We start from the raw sequence: 16632 nt of genomic DNA on the forward strand, positions 1-16632 counted from the left end.
CCAATAGCTGCAAAATCAAGTAATCTCTCCGATGGGAAATCTCAATATCTCTCGTAGAGAGGAGAACGAAGTATAAGATCGGGAAGATCGGGAAGACCGATACTCGATATCTCTCGTAGAGAGGAGAACGAAGTATTCTTTATAAGAGTATGAAAACCTCTCCCTAGCAGACACATTTTCAAAACTTAGAGAGGAAACCCGAGAAGGCAAGCCCAAAAAAGACAATATCTACTAGCGGTGAGCTGGACAATAAGCTCAAAGATGACAATATTTGCTAGTAGTGAACTTAGGATATTACAGAACTCCGAACCACAGACCTTTTAATCCATTTATTGTTTACATGGTCGTTCTCATCGAATAGGGTCTAAACCTAGGAGATTATTCTCAATTTTGCACTGAAAAACTTTCTCCCTCTAGCTCTAGTTCTCGTTCACGATTCCTTTATCATACTCAATTATCTGAACTGAAAAATGGACTACTTAACTCGACTACTAGATGAAATAAGAGACAAAACAAGCAATAACATCTCCCATAATACAACAAGTTTTGGGCAACCTTGAGGGCTTTTCTTTTTTATATCTATGGTTGTTCGAGCACGTCTCGACAACATTAACAGAACAACTGTATAACCTTATTCATATATAGGTCGGAAATGTCGAGAAACCTAATGAAATCAATGAAAACGACCAACGAGTTTCTTAAATCAAAAGTGGTGGAGTGTCAAGCTTGGGAGACAAGTTTAAATGAAGAGGTGGAGTGTCTAGCTCAAAGAACATTGTGAAGTTGTTCAAAAAGACAATGGAAGCTTAACTTGAATCACAAGCTTTAAAAAAAAAGATGTCTTTTTTTATGTCTCCAAGCTTTTAGGCTGTCTGCCTATGAGTATATCTCACCAACCATTGTGCTTCAAACCATACCAAACACAAATAAGGCTAAGCTATGACGTAAGAATTGACCTACTTTTACGGTAAACCAAATCTCTCGAGCCAAACCCGATGCTGTCGTAACTTCTCGAGGTTCGTATCGGGTTGGCTCGTTCTCGAAAAAAAAAGATCCTATGTTTCTGAACTCTTAGGGTTGATTGGTTTGTATCAGGGATCCTCGAGTTTATAAAACCTGTATTTTGGGGTGACTGACAAAGTAACGTCTTTGTTAAATATCACAAACCAAAGTAATTTAGGTCACGACGCTCTCTCGAGAACTTTCATGTAATATACTCGTGCTTCCATTATGGACCGAAGTCGATGAAAGAGTTAATAACAAACTATTTGAGAGTATAGACCGTGTAACCACTAGGTTGTCTGCATAGATGTCTTTAAAATTGCAATCCTTAAATTTCCTCAAATATTAAAAGGCTTGGCTCCCGTAGGCCCATAAAGCTTTTGGGCCCAAAGATCCAAACCAGGGCCCAATGATTCAGGCCCAATAAGCTCGTAAACGTTAGCCCATTGAGCCGGCTCATTGGCGCGCTGCCCTTGTTTTGCTTCCTTTCCCTCGTCGCGCATTTTACATCTTCTTCAGTCGATTTCGATTTCTTTCACCGCTCTCGCTTTCCTGGTTTGCTCGAAGGCGGCCATTGTAGAGGACTTGAAAGCTTGAAGGTAAGTCTATAGTCCTTTTTTCTTGTACGTCTCGTTCTTTTTTCGATTACGAGTTCAGTCTCGGCATTGAACGATTGAGTAACGATTAACATGTGTCCGTTGAGATAGCTGGAACGATTATCTTTCTAGGCTTTTGAATTTGTAATTTAATCATGAAATTTACGGAATTAGATCAAACGGAATGACGGAGGACAAGCGGAACATTCTTGACCATTATCGTCGACAGCTAGCTGCGAAGTTTGAGTTGAAGCGGAAGCTTTTCAAAGCCGTTTGCAATGATCCGAGTCTTCCCAACGATGTGCGAGAAGAGCATCGTTATAAGCTGTCGAAATTGCCTAGAAATAGTTCGTTTACTCGACTGAGGAATCGCTGCATCTTCACCGGTCGACCTAGGGGTGTCTATCAGCTTTTCCGTGTTTCTCGTATCGTCTTCCGTGATCTGGCATCCAAAGGTCTTGTTATGGGTGTCAAGAAATCTTCTTGGTAGATACCGGTACGAAATTGTTCTTCAATTTACATTTTCATTCGAGCTGTATGGAAATCCCTTTCATGCTGGCGGAGTTTTAGATAGTTCAATGTTTAGTGTATGATAATGAAAGTAGGTATAGAACACATACGTTGTATTAAGCTCCATTTACTTACTGATGAATGCTTGTCTATGATAAAATGATTTGTTAAATATTGAAAAATGGAATTATTTTATTGGTAACATGGTATTAGACGGGTCAGCCATGAATTTTTGTTTTCCATCATCAACATGCTCGGCCAATGGAAGTTTGATCTTACTCTATAGTCAGTGAAATTGATTGTGATAGATATTGATCCATCACTGTCTGTACAAAACATTAATGATGGGATCTGTTATCTTAGCTGTTTTCACTAGAAGCTGCAGTATTTTGCTGTTAAAGATTAAGATGCAGTTTCTGGCTTGATTTATGTTTGCACTCACATTTTTTACTACGTATGTTTAGTCCAAATATTCAGATCCGAGTTTCTCCTTAGTTTGTTCATTCCCATTGCAGTGGTTGAAATAATTTTCGTACTATTTTCTTACTACTTTTTTAGACTTGAAGAAACATATGGCTAAATATTCAAGAATGTATAACTTGGTATCGATATTCCTTACGTTTCCTCTATTTTTATAAGATGATATTAGTATCTCACATACCTTTCCTTCCAAGTTTCCTCATCTCTGTACCAGATAAAAAAACTTACACTCTGTATATTTAACTTGGTGTCATAAGAATGTCTTTTCTATTGAGGAGAAAGAAACGGAGTAAATAATTTGTGCCCTATCTTTTTATCATAAGCTCGGTTGTATCTTTTTATTTATTTGCTATGATTTGATTTCTACTTGTGGTGATCCACTTCAACTACTAATAAAAAGCATGTAAACAACCTTACATGAACAGGGTATGTACTATAGGTTGAGCAAATGTGTCCTCGAGTTCTAACAAATACAAAGCATGTAAACAACCTTACACGAACAGCGTATGCACTGTAGGTTGAGCAAATGTGTCCTTGAATTATAACAAATACAAAGCATGTAGATGCTGTAGCCACTGAAGTATTGTGGTCATGTTCCATGTCCTTTGGCTGGTTTTGTTTACGCTGACTGGTAATTGTGCATCATGTGCAGGTTGATGGTAGAGACTTTTGTCGTCAGGGATCAATTATCATTGTTGGGTTGTTATATTTCTAGACACTGGAAAGGGTGATGTTAGTTGTAAGTTCCTTGGACATGTGTATTCATGCCCGTTTACATGTATGACCGAAGAAGAGTAAAGGTTTTTTCCTTATTCAATAAGGGTTTTCTGGTAGACTGTTACTAATCTGTTGTATTGTTCTGATATAAAAGGTTATTTTACCTGCCATCGAGTTGTTTTGCACTATCTTTGGTTATCATTTCCTCTTTTACTGCATTTTCATCTGAGTTTCAGCAAAGATGGCTTAGCAAAGAGTCGATCTAAATAGTAAAGGGCTTGAGTGAATAGTTTCGAGCCCACCTTCCTAGGATTTAATATCTTACAACTTACAAGTTATATGGACAACCAAATGTAGTAGGGTGAGATAGTTGTCTCGTGAGAATAATTGAGAATAATTGAGGTGCATGTAAGCAGATTTAACACATGGATATTAAACAATAAATACTTCATCTCCCTGCACTTTTGTCAATTATTATCTTCATTAGATGATTGCTGATGCATATGACTTCTGTAGGTTCATCCCATCTCATTTATATGCTGTCTTTTTCATACACAGATTATGTACTATTGCCTATCCATTCCCATGGGAACTATTGAGACATTGAACCTATGTCTACCATTGTGAATGCAGAGATTTATGTTCAACTAATTAATAATTAGCGCAATTAGCGTCGGGCATGAATGTTTGTGTAGGGGGGGCTAAGCTTATCAGTCGAGGCAGATTCAGCTGGTTACAGGTAATCTCAATTATGACAACTCTATTACCTTTCTCATTCATTTAAGATTCCAAATGCCATTTATATTTCTTTACTACTCGTGTAATAGTATATGGGGCCTAAAATAGGAAAGCATGTAAAATTATGTGTTCTTGTCTTCCTAAACATGCCCAGGCTTTAGATCAATTGGTAATAAGGGCAAGGGCGACTAGGTTAGCTTTGAGGAAGATTAGGAACAATGTAGTCCTATGTGATTTCTTTTAGCCCTATGCAGCTCCTGTTGCAATATATTGGTGCAAAACAATGCACCCTCCGTGTATTGTGATCAATGTATTCACAAGATCTCCTGTTTTTCAAAAGCATGAAAACAAAACAAGCTTATATGCTATATACTTACTATGCTCTTCCTGAAGATTGATAAAAAGAAAAGAGGTCAAATGATATTGATAATGTAACCGTCCAAGCCCATTGCCAGCAGATGTTGTCGTCTTTGGGTTTTCCCTTTGGCGCTTCCCCTCAAGGTTTTTAAAACGCTTCTGATAGGGAGAAGTTTTCACATTCTCATAAAGAATGTTTCGTTCTCCTCTTCAACTGATGTAAGACCAGATAAAATCTCCAAACATAAGGTTTATCCTTCTAGACTAGGGATGTTTGAAGAACATGTTTGTCTCCAGATGTACGCTTAATGTGATGTCCCACATTGGTTGGGAAGGAGAACAAAACACTCTTTATAAGGGTGTGGAAACCTTCTCCTAGCAGATGCGTTTTAAAGCCTTGAGAAGAAGCCCGAAATGGAAAGTTCAAAGATGACAATATCTGCTAGCGGTAGATCTGGGCTGTTATATTTAAGTTTTTGTTTTACGACTTGGCTCGTTCTTCAAGCCCGGTTTCTTCTCCCTCCCTCCCTCCTGCTCCTTGAGGGTACCTTTCTTCCCACTCCTCGTTCTTTCTGTCATTGTTATCGTCATTGTCATTGTTTTTACGGTTGTTTCTGCATCTGTTTTTAGTTTTTTTAACCACAGTATAGGAATTTTTCTCAACGCTTGGGGTTATCTTTTACTGTCTGGAAAATGATTCTCAAGGTCTTGAGGGAGCTTTTGCTCATACCCCGCGCAAGTCAAAAGCGCCGGAAAAGCTTATTAATGAAAAAAGAAAAAGGTTTGAGAAGACGCAAAGACTATNAAAAAAAAAAAAAAAAAAAAAAAAAAAAAAAGTGGGATTTTGATTTCAATAAAATGGCCTTTTAGAAAGTGGCTTTTTATGCTTGCATTGCCCCTCTCATTTAATTAACTTTAGAACTTTTCATTTTATAATATCCCTTTATAACTATTGGACCAAGAATTCAAATCAATACCTTTTAACACAAAAAGTAGAGATACCTTAACTAGTACGGAGTCGAGAACGTTCTCGATGAACCAAATAATTTTGCTTTGTGTTTACATATATTTGAACTCGGTGCTATGTGATATTGCCTGCTCCCTCCGTCTAAGTGACTCGACTTCTCATTGTCTAGGTACCTTATACATACGCTTCGAGTCAAGCAGTACATCTCGTTCCATTCTCAACATGTGATGATGAGACTAAAGAAATCATTCAATATAATTTGCTCGGTCATAATCGTATAAGGTAAAATTTCTTATAACTACTATTTAATAATGTTTTCTCTTAAATTAATAATGATGCGTGACAGAGAATTTTTTTTAGTCAATTGAATTATTCTGATCATGTTTATATATATATATATATATATATGAAGGTATTAAATGGTGGGAATTTAAGTTGAATTGATTTATGGTTGGGTATAAATGAGATGGGGCCTTGTTTGGGGCAACTGTACCTGTCACTTTCATTCTTGGCGGAGGCCTAAGTTTAAAGGTTAAAAAAATATATTATATATTAGTCATGATTCATTTGTATTGAATTTAAGTTTAGGAATCTATTTTTACAAAATTCTAAGTTTTAAATCTTAGACATAATATATATTTTAATTTTACATAATATCAAATATGTTAGAGATATCTTCATTTAATTATAATATCGTGTATTTAAATTGGATATTGTTATTATTCCAAATCAATCATATCCAAAACATTAATGTATATGATTTTCATTTAACATTTGACAAATCATTATAGTATATATATATATATATATATATATATATATATATTAAGTTCATCAATCATTTGCCTTTATATTTATTATTATTATTATTATTATTTGCTAACTAAAGCCCAAATTTTTTCCATGAAATAAAATAAAATAAATCACCCTCCAAAATCAGTGGGAAAATGGGTCACCACACCATGGCAAAAGTCATCCTAATTATGTTGAGAGAAATTCAAAAGAAATCATTAAATTCCAATAAAAAATAAAAAATTAAAATTAAAAGGACCCTAGCTTCTTAATTTCTCATCATGCCACTCAAAAAAATATATTTGGTTTTTTAAAATATTATTTAAATTTGGAAATATTTGTACGAAAATTGATTTTAAATATATGATTATAATTTAGGATGTAAAATTAGTAAATATAATTAGATATAGCGGGTTAGTGAGGAGTTTGATTTATTTATATATTACATAACTAAATATAATAAATTAATTTATTCGGAAGATTTAAGAAAAAAAACATTACTGTCTCCATCTTCACCTCCTATTTCAATATATACTAATATCAAAGATAAGCTTAAAGAGGACAATATCTGCTAGCGGTGGTCTTGGACCGTCACAAATGGTATCAACGTTAGATACTGGACGATGTGCTAGTGAGAAGGTTGTTCCCTAAAGGGAGTGAATTTTGTGGGGTTTCACATCAATTGGAGAAAGAATTTGAGTGCCAATAACCCTAATACAACATTTTGAATGTAGGAATATTTTTTTTAGACGAAAATCAAAATTTAAAAGTGTTTCTTTTATTATTATTAATTTAGCTATCCTAATTAAAATGTTGATTAAAAAAAAGAAAAAAAGAAAAAGAAAAAATATAGTTATAAACTATATATTATACATGATTTGAGGTGAAAAGTAGATGTGAATACGTGTACCAATAAGCGTACAACAAAACAAAGGGTCAAACATTTTGGGGTAGTCGTTTTTACGTGTTGAATATATCTATTATCTATGAAATCATTACTTGACTCATTCACACGTTTCCAAACTCACCCATTCATTTTTAATTCTTTTTTTCTCCTTATTTGTTTCTATTTTATTTATTTTTAATTTTAATTTTGACTTTTATAATGGAAATGTATACCGGAAATAATGTATAATTTTTATAAACATTTTTATTTTTAATTTTAACCAATATTGAAAAACGCATATGATCCTTTAAAATGAATAAATAAATTAATAATAATTTCTAAAAGTCCTCGTGGAAAATGTGATTTTCACCTTAAAATACATATTAAGAAAATAATAATTATTAAAACATTTATTTACTTCTCTAAATGCTCACTTCTCAGCCACCTATTTTATTCTCTAATAGTAAATTTTTAAAAAATAATTATTTTAAAATTTTTATTAAAAAATTGTAAAAAATATTTTACCAACATAATTTTTAAAAATTTAAAATTTAATAATATAATCGATATATTTTTCATTCAAATAATTATATTTATATTAAACGGATAATTATTAATTATGAATATTTTATTATTGGTAAAAAAAATAAAAAGGTAAATGCGAGAGAGTTGAGTGGGAAGTAAAAGTGGGAGAAAATAAATAAAATAAAATAAAAAAGGAAAATGAAAAAGCGACACTTTAATTCCACTCGTTTTCGGCCTTTATTTATTATTTATTTATTTATTTATTTTATTTATAATATTTCTTCCTTCTTCCCTGTGGTCCAAGTCTTCACTGCACCTTCGTCGCTACTTCCTTGGCTTCTTCTTCTCTCTCTGAACTCTCATTCTTCATCTCCGCTGGAAGACTTCTGGTTGGGCTTCTGCGCCTGTATGTATCTGATCGGTTAGTCCTCTGCTGCTTCTTTTTTGTTTTCCCTTCAGCAATCTGTCTATTTATGGATATTCTTCATCGATTCTTCGACTTTCCGAATCTGGTATTCCAACTTCGGGAGCTGTGTACTGATTTCATGTTTAACTTCGCAAATCGCCCGAAGGTTGGTGGATTTGAGAGTTTTTGCTGTGTTTCTGATTGTATTCGCTGTGGAGGGAGTAGATTTTGAGTGNTTTTTTTTTTTTTTTTTTTTTTTTTTTTTTTTTTTTTTTTTTTTTTTTTTGTTATTGTGAAATTGTGAGTTGCAGTTTGGTGGCTGTGGAAATCTGGTAAAGATCCAATTGGAATTGGAATGTTATGAGTTTCTTCTTCTTCTTCTTCTTTTTTCATTCTAAAGGGGGAGGAAAGCTTGGAGAATTTTGATTTGATCGGTTGAGTTAGTGGAATGAACCTTTTTATGATATGGAATCTTAATTTGATTTGTTATTTCATCGATTTTGCAATTTTGTGCTTGCTTATGATTTTGAGCGTGATTGGTACTGTTTGTAGTTTTTAGTGTCTTGGTCTAACAGGCTTTGAACATCGTCTTTTGGATTGTATCTTATGAATTTGCGGAGGGAGGAAATTCCTTGGTTGATGGATGTTCCTCTCGTTCTGCTACTGAAGTTTTTGTACTATAAATTTCTATCAAGTTAATTAATGTTTATGGTTTTCTTCTTCCCCTACAGAATAAGGGATGTGGTTGTGAGCTTCTTAAACATCTTAATTTTCAAATTGTGGAAAGATGGTTTCAGAATCTTGGTTTCGCAGTCTGTGGAAGCCTCAGAGAAAGCGTGATTCCAGCACGCAGAAGGTTGTTATTGGAGTATTGGCATTTGAAATTGCTAGCTTGATGTCCAGGTTGGTTCATCTATGGCATTCTTTGAGCGATAAGCAAATTAGGAGGTTGAGGGAAGATATAACTAATTCATTGGGCATAAAGAAGCTTGTGTCGGACGACGATGAATATATTGTACGTTTAATATGCGCAGAGATGACGGAGAATTTAGCTCATGTGGCTAAATCTGTTGCCAGGCTTGGGAAGAAATGCAGTGATCCTAGTTTAAAAGTCTTTGAGCATGTTTTTGATGAGTTACTTCAAATTGGTGCTGATCCCTATTGTTGGATATACTCATGGAAGAAGATGGAAAAGAAAGTGAAAAAGATGGAGACCTTTATTTCAGTCAATGCAAACTTGTATCAGGAAATGGAGATGCTTGTAGAACTCGAGCAAACTTTCAGGAGGATGAAGGTTAACGATGGCACATGTTCAGTGAACCTAGCTGATTTTCGAAAGAAGGTCGAATGGAAGCAGCAGGAAGTGAAAAATCTGCGAGATATGTCACTTTGGAGAAGGACCTATGATTACACAATTCTTCTTCTAGCTAGATCCATATTCACAATATTCAGTAGGATCAAACATGTGTTCGGAATCGAGCAGAGCGCAGGGATTGATGAAACAAATGATTCACGAGATATGAATTCCGACTATATAGCACGTAGTCAATCAGTTTCGTCACTAATGCAATCCATGGTCCATCCCTCTGAGAACGGACTTACTAAATTTGCATCAGGTCCTCTGAAGAGGTTTACAACTAAATCTGGGCCGATTTCGAAAACAGCTAAGCCGAATAATTTTTATTCAGGTCCTCTTGGCAGCTCTGTTACAAAATCAGGTCCTATTTTCGGCCCTGTTTCTGGAACAAATAGAAACTTCAACTCTTATTCGGGTCCTCTCACAAGTTCAACGATAAGATCAGGTCCAGTTTCTGGAATAGACCATAAAACCAATCATAAGAATTGGTTTGCCGGTGGTTACTCTTCCCTATTTAATGGGAAAAAATCTCATCAGAAGCCAAATAGACTGACTCAAGTTGGACCTTTTAAAGGATGCATGATGTCTGGCCCTAGTTCTACGGTCACCAATTGTCACATTAGTTCAAATGGGCATCATTCACAGCTTATCAATGGAGCCAAAGATGCTGGAAAGATAGTTGATCCTTGCAACAAAGCCAACCCTTGCAGAGAGTTGCTCGGTACCAAGTGCCGATTGTTGGACGCCCCACCCGAGACTCTAGGTGGAGCTGCTTTGGCTCTGCACTATGCGAATGTCATCATTGTAATTGAGAAGCTTGCTGCATCTCCTCATTTGATTGGCCTGGATGCTAGAGATGACCTCTACAATATGCTGCCAGCTAAAGTTCGAGCTAGCCTTAGGGCAGCCCTAAAGCCATATGCCAAGATCTTAGCTTCATCTACCTATGACACCGGGCTTGCAGTTGAGTGGAACGACGCAATAGCTGGGATATTAGAATGGCTTGCTCCACTGGCTCATAACATGGTTAGATGGCAATCTGAACGTAGTTTCGAACAACAGAATTTTGTTTCCAGAACTAATATGCTTCTTGTACAAACCCTTTTCTTTGCCAATCAAGAAAAGACCGAAGTGATCATTACCGAACTTCTTGTCGGTCTGAATTACCTATGGAGGTTTGGTAGGGAACACAATGCGAAAGCTCTCAATGAGTGTGCCAGCAGTAGAATACATGACGAAAATTTGGATATCGTCGGGTGACATTCTTTTCTATTCTATTGGAATTGGTAACTGAAACTGCAGCATAGTCGTCCAACGACAGGAGGCCTCCTCAGCTCTACAAGACCGACATCGACCAATTGGAAGCAGCACCAGAGAGAGAGCCAGAACCGTCGCTAGTTGGTTACATTATCAGTACTCCAATACCAGAACTCGCTATCGACGAGATAGGTTTGAGCTTTTTAACATTCTTTTACTTTTATATAGAGTTATTCAGCTTGTGCAATTGAGCTTTACTCCCATCCTCGTAAAAGTATGGTTTGCCACTATTAAGTCGTCACTACTTGAAAGTTGTATATGTATCAGTAATACGTTTTCCAGGTATGTAAGATATCTACTATACATAGGCTTGCCATTACATATAGAAAATCGCTCGAGACCGAGCACGATGCTTCTAAGTAGAATTCTTCACAAATTTTTATAATCCATTCCCTTTCTTATTCAATATATGGTTGTAAATTTTGTGATTTGATCTTAAATAGTTTCAGCTTGGTTGCCATTTATCAGGAACTTTGATTCTTGCCGTGGCCATTCCTCATGGATTTCATTGCGTGTTTGACTGACATTGATTTCTAGGTATATTTCAATTTATTGGTGCTCTCTTTAATTCTCATCCTTATCCACATGTAGTCTTCTAGTGACTCAGATTGTGAAAGATCCTGGTGGATTAACTTCGAGCCATCTTACACACATATTGACTATTCTGATGAGACTCATTCAACTATATTTGGCTGTCAAGATAGCTCGTAGGGTATTAAACTTTAAGTTAGTGGTCACCATAGATTGAACCTATTCTCTCTTAGTTTTTTACCCGTCATTTATTTGTTCTTATTTTTTATTTGGGCGATAATACTACCACCACATTGATCTTGGTGGTTTAACTTCGAGCCATCTTACATGCACATTGATTATTTTGATGAGAGTTGTCTGACTCAACTATATTTGATTGTCAGGATAGCTCGTAGGATGTTAAACTTTAGGTTAGTGGTCACCATTGATTGAACCTATTCTCTTTTAGTTTTTTACTCGTAATTTATTTGTTCTTATTTCTTATTTGGGCAATAATACCGCCACGAACCACAAAGTGAATCCACGAAATTCTTGGGTATGTGGTCCATTCTAGGAATTTAGGCATGGAAAATAGGGCATCACAAGTCTCAATCTTGAGTCTTGGCTACTTGCCTTCCACTTGTTGTGGTGTGAGTGGTGAAATGAATCAGCATCCTTCTTTAAGATGGAACAATGAAGGAAGATATGGTGTTGGAATTTCATCATTGCACCATCACAATTATCCACCAACTAGGGCACACAACAGAATATTATGATTCCTTTCAAGTTCTTATATTGCTTCTGAATTTTTCAACTTAGAACAATGCCCAAGTTTAGTTCAAAAAAAAAAAAAAAAAGAAAAGACAATTTCATGATGATGTTGCACTCTTGAGTATCTTTTTCTTTTAAAAGTACTTTGATTCAGATTCAAACGTCGTGATCCACGAAGAAGTGTTTATAGTAACATGAGTGCTTCGGGTCATGTCGAGAGCACTCTCAAACATTGACGTTTGAATCCACAAAGAAGTGTTTATTGTCACATGAGTGCTTTGGACCATGTTGAGAGCACTCTCTCAAACATTGCTCAAGTTTTTTGAATTGCTAATTTTCTTGAGTGTCTCGTTTTGTTAATTTTAAATTTAATTTTAAAGATTAACTTAGGTTATCATGAATTTTGGTGCAACAATTGAATATATGATGGAATTTGATACCTTTGTTACTCTTTAAAATGAAATTTATATTATTTATTGTGCTATGATTAAACAATTTAATTATGTATTTTTAAAATTTTGTGTTAAGTAAAAATTAAGTTTTTTTCAATAACTATTTGATTTTCAAAAAAAAAAAATTGGTTTTTCTATCAAATTAAAAAAAAAAATATTAGTTTTTGGTTTTTGGCTGAAAAATATATACTATTTTTACTTAAATTTTATCTAAAAAAGGAAAAAGAGACCCATCCATTTGAATGGGCTTTACAAAATAACTCGGCCCATTTTTAATCATAAATTTTGGCCCAGGCCCAGTAACAAATTCTAACCTGCAAATGGGCCAAAATCAGCCCAGTCCAGTTCAGCCCATCACGTTTCATCATTCACTGTCTATATCCTTCTGTACGGAGCTTCATGAAGTCGCGGCAATGGAAGAAGAGGCGGGAATTTAGGCAGAACGAGACGATGGCAGACGAGACCTTGGTTGAAGCGGCGCTTCGAGTCCTCAACACTTCCGATCCCTTCGAGAAGGCCGAACTCGGCGACAAGGTAGCTTCTCGATGGCTCAACGGCGTGATTTCTCGCCCTTACGATCCCTCCTCCGATCTCGCCGTCCCCGACCGCCCCGCCAGGCTCTCTGATGTAACAATCCACTTCATTCCTCATCTCTTCGTGTATATATGTATGTTGATTGTAATGGTGTAAGGTTTGAAGAATCTCTGCGTTGAAGTGGTTTCTGAAATGGTTCAGGTGAAGTTGGTGTCGCCGAGTCTCATGCCGAAGCTTGGGAAGGCGGGAAGCTTACAGAGCCGGCAGGCTATTGTGCATAGTCTTGTCCACACTGAAAGTTGGGCAATCGATTTGTCGTGGGTACATTGTCTCTTTATTTTCAATTACGATTTATCTTGAATCAGTGAATTGTAGGTTTTAATTAAATTCTATTGTTATTTTATGTTTCTCTGTTCGATTTTGGAGGCTTTAGTAAACCCTAAGCTCTTTTTGTTCATTTCTTATTCTCTCCCTCTGAATTGTTAGAGAATCCGTTCTTTCTCGAATGTTGTTATCGATTCTCTTTCGCCCATCTAAGAGTTGAAATGATACTTAATTCGGTATTTCTATGTGTGGCTGTTTTTAGTCTCGTTTGGCGTTCCCCTTGGTCAATTTTTTATTCTATAGCTCCCCTATTTGGCATTCCCCTTGGGTACGTTGGATCCATTTTATCTATGTTCGTTAATTCACTCACTAATATTAAGAAAAAAACAATATAAAAATATGTATAATATCATTAATTTCAATAAAATTGAGGGTTTACATAAAATTAAGTAGATCAAAGAAATATAAGTTCTAATGTGACATTTTTGAAAAGTTGCTCCATACATATGCTTTTAATTGAACACGTATTAGTATACATTTTGTAATGATCTTTTGACCAAAAACTTATTAGATGGTAAAAATTTCAATGATGCATAAGATTTGGGTTAAGATTACAACACTTTATANGTTTTTGAAAATTTGCTCCATACATATGCTTTTAATTGAACACGTATTAGTATACATTTTGTAATGATCTTTTGACCAAAAACTTATTAGATGGTAAAAATTTCAATGATGCATAAGATTTGGGTTAAGATTACAACACTTTATAAAGTTTATGGTGTAGTTTGAGAAACTGACAGGTAAAATTTGATATGGAAATTGATTTTTGCCCCGGTAATTATTGTACTTGTGCATACTTTTGCTTGGCCCTTGTATTATGAGTCTTTGAATATTTTATGGCTGCCTGATATTCTCTTGCTCTTCCCCACGATGGAAAATTTACGCCTAATTGCCTTTAGGGAGTGACTGGTAATTGCAAGAAACAATATCCATTGAGTTCATCAACAATTGGGTGGAAAACCTCTAACTTGAAGTTAAGAGTATACTGTAACTAGTTGAGTTATGCTTGGGTAGTCAAATTGTCTTCTTATCGCTTGATGCATATTTAATTTTTGCAAGAACTACTAGTTTTATATAATTTTTGCGGTATCTTTTAGTTCTTCATGGATTAGACGATTTCCTTGCAAACATCCATTTCTGGGACACTAACATTAACTTCTACTAGTTCTTCACCTATCTGTTCATGGATCCATCAAGTTATTTTTTCTTGCAGTGTTGACTCGGCTAAATTTTAACGTTTTAATACTCTGTAGGACATAATAGCTCGTTTTGGGAAACAAGAAGAGATGCCAAGAGAATTCTTCACTGATTTTGTTAGGGTAGCCCAAGACGAAGGTAGACATTTTACTCTTCTTGCTGCACGACTTAAGGAACTGGGCTCTTTCTATGGAGCACTACCCGCTCACGACGGCCTTTGGGATTCTGCTATTGCTACTTCCAAGGATTTATTAGCACGCTTGGCTATTGAGCATTGCGTCCATGAGGTGCGTTCATAATTTATTTAGTTGATTATATGGAGTTAACGAGAATGAGCTTCATCAAGTGTTTGCTAGTGATGAGGATATAGATTAAGTTCCATTTCTCTTCAATTAACAAGATTTCTACGTCAATCAATATATAACATCTGGTGTGATAGAATTGAGGTTGAAATTTTATTTACATGCTTTCTACTTCCACACATGTGATGATTTTTTCATTATAGTTTTCGTTTTATTTAATTATCCCACCTTGTTTATAAAGTTGTCCTTTTTATCTATTTTCTAATTTGATGGTAGAATTAGCAAAAGAGGTTAAGAAATGTCTACAACATGGAAATCTATCAGGCCAGCACTAAATTACTATATACATCTTTATGTGAAAGTAAAATATTTTCCAGCCTGGAAATGAAATAAAATTGAACAAAATTTGATATTTGGGGGACTAAAATAATGTTCAAACAACCTAACCAACTTATTATATTCATTCATTTGTATAGATTTATTTTGATGATGATTGATTAAATATGAGCAAGTGTTCGTCCCTAATAGACCTTTAAAGTGTATTTATGGAAGGAACACTAAAAAATCTGTTTGAAGAAAGTGTTACTAGGGAAATATCTCATCTCTTGCAAGCCTATAATTTTGAAGCTCTTAGAACTGTACATTTATATATAGTACCGAAAATGTTATGTGATATTTTGATAAAATCCGTTCTTGAATAAATTGTATGAACAGGCTAGAGGGCTGGATGTGCTTCCCACCACCATCTCTCGATTCCGAAATGGAGGTGTCAATGAGACTGCAGATTTGTTGGAGAAAGTGGTGTACCCAGAAGAAGTAACCCATTGTGCTGCTGGACTTAAATGGTTCAAATATCTTTGCCAGAGATCTGGAAAACAGACGTTGGATGGGGATGGCTTGCTGCTGCTACATGAACATGGGGCTGAGGATAATGCATCATTGGAAATGGAGAACGAAGAAATAATTCACAAATTTCATGCAATTGTGAGAAAGCACTTCAGGGGGCCATTGAAGCCACCTTTCAACGTAGTGGCAAGAAAAGCTGCTGGTTTTGGTCCTCGATGGTATGAACCACTTGCTTTCAAACCAAATTCTACCTTGGATCCAGAATGTGAATGATGGAAATGGAACTCAGAGTTCTTTTCCAAACTATTGTTTTCCAGAATCATAATCTCGTATTTATTTAGAGCAGCATCCGAATTCCCATTCGGTGTTTTTAATGTCCAGTGAACTGTTGGAATGGTGTATCGAGATGTTAGAAGGTCAGGCATCTCATCAAGCGGTTTTTATCTCAACCGCTCCAATGGTCAAGGAAATGTTGTAAACGTACTGAAACTGATCATCTCTACCATCTCTCTATACCCCTATCAGACCTCGGTTGAGAATATGGAGTATTTTTCTAGCTTTACCGTTCATTTAAAAAATTGTTAGAAGATTAAACAATATGTTAGACGGACTTAAATCTAGAACTGCATGCTCAAATTCCTTCTGAAGTACCGACTTTCGAGGTTAAGGTTTGTTTGGAGTCCTATCCGACCCTTAAACAAGCTCATATGTGATGTTTATGTTTGCTCGTTGTCCTGTCATTTGTAAATGATGTTCTTTCTAACATAATGCAGACAAATTTTTAAATGAATGGTAAAATTTAAGGATATTTCCTACAATTTAACCTATGGTTTGTTCTGCTGTTTAAACAGGGATGTGTGGTCGACACAGACTTAAAAACCAATCATGCCAATTGATAGCCAATTTCATTTATTTTCTCGAAATAGAATGGAGTTTGGGGGCTGAGAGATCGCACCACGAGCACTAAAAAATTATTCAAAATT

At 35.4% G+C, this 16632-nt stretch overlaps 2 protein-coding genes and 1 long non-coding RNA gene across 7 annotated transcripts; all 3 read left to right on the forward strand.

Annotated features, from left to right (window-relative positions):
• Nucleotides 1-1483: 1483 nt before the first annotated feature.
• LOC111788178 lies at nt 1484-5668 on the forward strand. Its single transcript, XR_002814108.1, has 4 exons — nt 1484-1601; nt 1773-2094; nt 3241-4044; nt 5537-5668. It is a non-coding gene; the product is annotated as an uncharacterized LOC111788178 (long non-coding RNA).
• A 2184-nt stretch (nt 5669-7852) lies between these two features.
• Nucleotides 7853-11171, forward strand: LOC111809737. Of its 5 annotated transcripts, none has more exons than XR_002817295.1 (3): nt 7853-7991; nt 8708-10782; nt 11100-11171. XR_002817295.1 is itself a non-coding variant. In XM_023696152.1 (2 exons), exon 2 carries the CDS (start codon nt 8764-8766, stop codon nt 10591-10593), a length of 1830 nt encoding a protein of 609 aa, XP_023551920.1. In that variant the 5' UTR covers nt 7853-7991; nt 8708-8763; the 3' UTR covers nt 10594-11081. The 5 variants fall into 5 exon arrangements, 1 of the variants encoding a protein (XP_023551920.1); XR_002817293.1 differs by having other exon boundaries at nt 11119-11171; XR_002817296.1 differs by lacking the exon at nt 7853-7991 and adding an exon at nt 7998-8142 and having other exon boundaries at nt 11119-11171.
• Nucleotides 11172-12769: 1598 nt separating this feature from the next.
• LOC111809758 (uncharacterized protein HI_0077) lies at nt 12770-16269 on the forward strand. Its single transcript, XM_023696166.1, has 4 exons — nt 12770-13010; nt 13119-13238; nt 14558-14788; nt 15518-16269. Exons 1-4 carry the CDS (start codon nt 12783-12785, stop codon nt 15920-15922), a joined length of 984 nt encoding a protein of 327 aa, XP_023551934.1. The 5' UTR covers nt 12770-12782; the 3' UTR covers nt 15923-16269.
• Nucleotides 16270-16632: the final 363 nt, after the last annotated feature.

The sequence above is a fragment of the Cucurbita pepo genome, chromosome LG01 (assembly GCF_002806865.2).
Source record: "Cucurbita pepo subsp. pepo cultivar mu-cu-16 chromosome LG01, ASM280686v2, whole genome shotgun sequence".
In the NCBI taxonomy this organism is placed as follows: domain Eukaryota; kingdom Viridiplantae; phylum Streptophyta; class Magnoliopsida; order Cucurbitales; family Cucurbitaceae; genus Cucurbita; species Cucurbita pepo.